The sequence below is a fragment of the Piliocolobus tephrosceles genome, chromosome 14 (genome assembly GCF_002776525.5).
Source record: "Piliocolobus tephrosceles isolate RC106 chromosome 14, ASM277652v3, whole genome shotgun sequence".
Taxonomy (NCBI): Eukaryota; Metazoa; Chordata; class Mammalia; order Primates; family Cercopithecidae; genus Piliocolobus; species Piliocolobus tephrosceles.
The window spans coordinates 74,586,731-74,593,145 of record NC_045447.1 but is presented as its reverse complement, the minus strand read 5'-3'; the positions used below and the strand labels follow the sequence as shown (position 1 = coordinate 74,593,145).

Here is a 6,415-nt window from a genome sequence, read left to right as displayed (position 1 = left end):
GTCAGGACCCTCAGCTATAGGTCTGTTGGAGATTGCTTGAGGTCCACTCCAGACCCTGTTTGCCTGGGTATCAGCAGCAGAGGTTGCAGAAGATAGAATATTGCTGAACAGCGAGTGCACCTGTCTGATTCTTGCTTTGGAAGCTTCCTCTCAGGGGTGTACTCCACCCTGTGAGGTTTGGGGTGTCAGACTGCCCCTAGTGGGGGATGTCTCCCAGTTAGGCTACTCAGGGGTCAGTGACCCACTTGAGCAGGCAGACTGCCCCTTCTCAGATCTCAACCTCCGTGTTGGGAGATCCACTGCTCTCTTCAAAGCTGTCAGACAGAGTCGTTCGCGTTTCACAGGCTTCTACTCCTTTAGCTGAGCCCTGTCCCCAGAGGCGCAGTCTACAGAGACAGGCAGGTTTCCTTGAGCTGCTGTGAGCTCCACCCAGTTCCAGCTTCCCAGCGGCTTTAGTTACCTACTTAAGCCTCAGCGATGGCGGGCGCCCCTCCCCCAGCCTCGCTGCTGCCTTGCGGTTAGATTGCCGCAGACTGCTGTGTTAGCAAGGAGAGAGGCTCCGTGGGCGTGGCACCCTCCCGGGCAGGTGTGGGATATAATCTCCGGTGTGCCGGTGTTACAGCGCAGTATTGGGGTGGGAGTTACCCGATTTTCCAGGTGTTGTGTGTCTCAGTTCCCCTGGCTAGGAAAAGGGACTCCCTTCCCCCTCGTGCTTCCCAGGTGAGGCGATGCCTCGCCCTGCTTCAGCTCTCGCTGGTCGGGCTGCAGCAGCTGACCAGCACCGATTGTCCGGCACTCCCGAATGAGATGACCGCAGTACCTCAATTGAAAATGCAGAAATCGCTGGTCTTCTGTGTCGCTCGCGCTGGGAGATGGAGACTGAAGCTGTTCCTATTCGGCCATCTTGCTCCGCCCCCCTGCCAGTATTTTATTGAGGATTTTTGCATCAATGTTCATCAGGGAGATTGGTCTAAAATTCTCTTTTTTTGTTGTGTCTCTGCCAGGCTTTGGTATCAGGATGATGTTGGCGTCATAAAATGAGTTAGGGAGGATTCCCTCTTTTTCTATTGATTGGAGTAGTTTCAGAAGGAAAGGTACCAGCTCCTCCTTGTACCTCTGGTAGAATTCAGCTGTGAATCCATCTGGTCCTGGACTTCTTTTGGTTGGTAGGGTATTAATTATTGCCTCAATTTCCGAGCCTGCTATTGGACTATTCAGGGCTTCAGCTTCTTCCTAGTTTCGTCTTGGAAGAGTGTACGTGTCCAGGAAATTATCCATTTCTTCTAGATTTTCTAGTTTATTTGCAGAGAGGTGTTTATAGTATTCTCTGATGGTAGTTTGTATTTCTGTGGGGTCGGTGGTGATATCCCCTTTATCATTTTTTATTGCGTCTATTTGATTCTTCTCTCTTTTCTTCTTTATTAGTCTTGCTAGCAGTCTATCAGTTTTGTTGATCTTTTCAAAAAACCAACTCCTGGATTCATTGATTTTTTTTGGAGGGTTTTTTGTGTCTCTGTCTCCTTCAGTTCTGCTCTGATCTTAGTTATTTCTTGCCTTCTGCTAGCTTTTGAATGTGTTTGCTCTTGCTTCTCTAGTTCTTTTAATTGTGATATTAGAGTGTCCATTTTAGATCTTTCCTGCTTTCTCTTGTGGGCATTTAGTGCTATAAATTTCCCTCTCCACACTGCTTTAAATGTGTCCCAGAGATTCTGGTATGTTGTATCTTTCTTCTCATTCGTTTCAAAGAACATCTTTATTTCTGCCTTCATTTCGTTATGTACCCAGTAGTCATTTAGGAGCAGGTTATTCAGTTTCCATGTAGTTGAGCGGTTTTGATTGAGTTTCTTAGTCCTGAGTTCTAGTTTGATTGCACTGTGGTCTGAGAGACAGTTTGTTATAATTTCTGTTCTTGTACAATTTTTATATCCTCTTGCTAAATTGACCCATTTATCATTATATAAGTAGGCTTTTTGTCCGTTTTTACAGTTTTTGTCTTGAAATCTATTTTGTTTGATGATGTAAGTATAGCTACCCCTGCTCTTTTGTGGTTTCCATTAGCATGGCATACTTCTTCTATCCCTTTGTTTTCCTCTATGTGTGTCTTTTTTTTTTTTTTTTTTTTTTTTTTTTTTTTTTTTTGGGGGGGGGGGGAAGAAAAGGCGAACACATAATTTTATTTTTAACCTTAAGCTTGCCAACTTCTTTCCCTGAACAGCATTTGTCTTGTTTTGATAACCACCTACACTTATATTAGAAACGTACTGCAAACTATTTAGTGATTCCACTTTGAATTTAGTCACATGACTAAGATGTTTTGAATATAAGCCTATCTGTATGCCAGGTACAAATTTCAGGAACTCTTAATGTCTCTTCTTTTACAGAAACTCTACCTCTATCCTGATGTAATTAGGTTGATTAAGAAAATTAAAGGCCATGGGCCAGAAAACTAACTTCCACAAATGCAACAAAAGGACAAGTTTCTCCAATAACTTCTACTAAATGGGAAATCTTTCTTTTAAGTACCAAGTCAATTTCTTCAACTGTACAATGTATTCTAATTTGATAGTTTTCAAATATAATACAGTAACAACAAAATATAATAAAATTAAGACTATAAGAAAACAGAGTAAATGGTATAATTCAAAAAATAATGACTAAAATAAAATGACTTATGGATTTTGTAATCCAAGATATAATTATATATATTTTTTGTTTTACATACATAAGATCACAGCTAAGGAGGTTAACCATAATTTCAAATTGTATCACTAGTCACTTGTGCCATTTTATCACATTTGAAAATATTCACTCGTATTATTTACTTCAAACAGTGATCTATAAATTTGTTTAGATTATATTAAGGACCTTTTCTTCTTCAGGATAACTTAAAAAAATTAAATGACGTATTGAACATACTACTGAAGAAACTTTACTTTTTAATTATGGTCCCTGCATTGAAGATCTGTAGGAATTTTTCTTTAATAATTTTCAAATCTTCCCATGACCTCTCTGTTCATAGAAATATCATCTTTGAAATAATTTGTGTGAATACTTTATAAATCAAAAATGGATTCACATGACCGTATTACCATAATCACCAATTTTAACAGTCTCCTAGATATTTTCTATATCGCTTTTCTTGATTATAAAATGTCAGTAATATGAAAACACTCTTAATATAACAGTATATTTAATTACATCAGTTTCCCATCAACACGTCGAAGTCACTTAATAATTATATTGGCCATTTCCACTGATCGGCAGGAGGCTTTTCCACTAATGGCTCCCATGGTTTCCAGTCCCTCATTTTTCTTGCCAGAATTAGTTCATGTTCAGCCTGAGGAATCACCTCTTCTAATTGACCACCTTGAAGTTGGTCTTCTAATTTTTTAACATCTGGTTCTGCTTTAACCATAGCCAGCTTCTCATTTGTAATCTGTTCTGTATACTTTCTATATGCTGCATTTTTAGGGATTTCCTCAAGAACATCAAGAATCTTTGTGTACAATATTCTTAGCCTCTTCTTCAGCACACCCGCCATGACAGCGCCTCTATGTGTGTCTTTACCAGTGAAGTGTGTTTCTTATAGGCAACAGATCACTGGGTACTTTTTTTTTAAAATCAATTCAGCCACTCTGTCTTTTCTGTTTCTGTGAAGAATGTCATTGGCATTTTGATAGGTATTGCATTGAGCCTGTAGATTGCTTTGGGTAGTGTGGGCATTTTAACAATATTAGTTCTTCCAATCCATAAATATGGAATATCTTTCCATTTTTTGGTGTCCTTTTCAATGTCTTTCATCAGAGAGTTTAGTCTATTTATATTCATTGTTATTATTGATAAGTCAGGATTTACTCCTGCCATTTTATTACGTGTTTTCTGGTTATTTTGTGGTCTTCTTTTCTTTCTTTCCTCCCTTTCTGACTTCCATTTAGTGAAGATGGTTTTTTCTGGTGGTATAATTTAATTTCTTGGTTTTTGTGTGTGTGTATCCACTGAATGTTTTTCAATTTGAGGTTACCATGAGGCTTGCAAATACTATTCTGTAACCCATTATTTTAAGCAAACAAGTAAAACAACTTAACACTTGTTTGCATAAACAAAGAAGCAAAAATAAAATTAATAAAAACTCTACACTTTAACTTCATCCCCCCCTTTAACTTTCTGTTGTTTCTCTTTATGACTTATTGTACTATGTTGTGAAAAGCTGTTGTTATTTTTGATTGGTTCATTGCGTAATCTTTCTACTTAAAATAAGAGTAGTGGCCAGATGCTGTGGCTCACGCCTGTAATCCCACCACTTTGGGAGGCTGAGGCAGGTGGATCACAAGGTCAGGAGTTCGAGACCAGCCTGGGCAAGATGATGAAACCCTGTCTCTACTAAAAAAAAAAAAAAAAAAAAAAAAAAATTAGCTGGGCGTGGTGGCAGGTGCCTGTAATCCCAGCTACGCAGGAGGCTGAGGCAGGAGAATCTCTTGAACCTGGGAGGTGGAGGTTGCAGTGAGCTGAGATCATGCCACTGCACTCTAGCCTGGGTGACAGAGCAAGACTCAAGACTCTGTCTCAAAAAAAGAAAAGTAGTTTACACACCACAATTACAATGTTATAATGTTATATGTGCTATTACCAGTGAGTTTTGTTACTTCAGCTAATTTTTTATTGCTCATTAATGTCCTTTTCTTTCAGATGGAAGAACTCCCTTAGTACTTAGTGTAGAACAGGTCTAGCGTTGTTGAAATCCCTCAGCTTTTGTTTGTCTGAGAAGCTCTTTCTTTCTCCTTCATGCTTGAAGGATATATTCACTGGATATACTATTCTAAGGTAAACGTTTTATCCTTCAGCACTTTAAATATGTCATGCCACTCTCTCCTGGCCTGTAAGGTTTCCACTGAAAAGTCTGCCTCAAGATGTATTGAAGCAGCATTTTATGTTATTTGTTTCTTTTCCCTTGCTCCTTTTAGGATCCTTTCTTTATCCTTGACCTTGGGAAGTCTGATATTAAAAGACTTCAGGTAGTCTTCTTTGGGTTATATCTGCTTGGTGTTCTATAACCTTCTTGTAACTGGATATTGATATCTCACTCTAGATTTAGGAAGTTCTCTTATATTATTGCTTTGGATACATATTCTATCCCTATCTCTTTATCTACCTCCTCTTTAAGGTCAATAACTCTTAGATTTGCCTTTCAAGGCTAGTTTCTAGATCTTGTAGGCATGCTTCATGGTTTTTTATTCTTTATTCCTTTGTCTCCTGTGACTGTATATTTTCAAATAGCCCTTCTTTAAGCTCACAAATTCTTTCTTCTGCTTGATAAGTTCTGCTATTAAGAGAATCTGATGCATTCTTCATTGCCTATTGAATTTTTCAACTCTAGAATTTTTGTTTCTTTTCTTTTCTTTTTTTTTTTTTGTGAGATCGAGTTTCGCTATGTCGCCCAGGCTGGAGTGCAGTTGCACCATCTTGGCTCACTGCAAGCTCTGCCTCCTGGGTTCATGCCATTCTCCTGCCTCAGCCTCCTGAGTAGCTGGGACTCTAGGCAACCACCACCATGCCCAGCTAACTTTTTTTGGTATTTTTAGTAGAGACGGGGTTTCACCATGTTAGCCAGGATGGTCTCGATCTCCTGACCTGGTGATCCACCCACCTTGGCCTCCCAAAGTGCTGGGATTACAGATGTAAGCCACCGTGCCCGACCTTGATTATTTTTAATTATTTCAATCTCTTGGTTTAATTTATTTAATAGAATTCTGAATTCCTTATCTGCGTTATTTTGTCTTTCTTTGAGTTTCCTCAAAATAACTATTTTGAATTCTCTGTCTGAAAGCACATATTTTTCCTTTAGGATTGGTCCCTGGTGCCTCATTTAGTTAATATGCTGAGGTTATGTTTTCTTGGATGCTCTTAATGCTTGTCAGTGTTTGTCAGTGTTTGGCCTTGAAGAGTTAGGCATTTATTGTAGTCTTTGTAGTCTGGGCTTATTTGTGCTCATCCTTCTCAGGAATGCTTTCTAGGTATTAGAAGGGACTTCTGTCCCAAGACCAATAACGCCGTGACTCTTGGAGACTTACAGAGGTGCCACCTTGGTAGTCTTGGACAAGATCTGGAAGAACTCTCTGGATTACCAGGCAGAGACTCTTGTTCTTTTCCCTTACTTTCTCCCTGCAAAATGGAGTCATTCTCTGTGTTGAGCTGCCTGGAACTCGGGGTAAGGGGACGTGCGCACCCCTGTGGCCACTACCATTGGGACTATGCTGGTTCATACCCGAAGCCAGTACAGCACTGGGTCTTGCCGAAGGCCCACGGTAACTAACACCTGGCTATCACCTATGTTCCCTCAAGGCCCTAGGTCTCTATAATCAGCAAGTGACAAAGCCAGTCAGGTTTTGTCCCTCCTTTAAGGGTAGTGTGTTCCCCC

The 6,415-nt window shown here is 39.8% G+C and overlaps 1 protein-coding gene across 1 annotated transcript; it reads right to left on the bottom strand.

Moving 5' to 3' along the window:
• Positions 1-2,964: 2,964 nt before the first annotated feature.
• On the bottom strand, positions 2,965-3,541 carry LOC111543405 (NADH dehydrogenase [ubiquinone] 1 alpha subcomplex subunit 5-like). Its single transcript, XM_023213380.1, has one exon. The coding sequence runs from the start codon at positions 3,539-3,541 to the stop codon at positions 3,236-3,238; it is 306 nt and encodes a 101-aa protein (XP_023069148.1). The 3' UTR covers positions 2,965-3,235.
• Between the last annotated feature and the right edge of the window lie 2,874 nt (positions 3,542-6,415).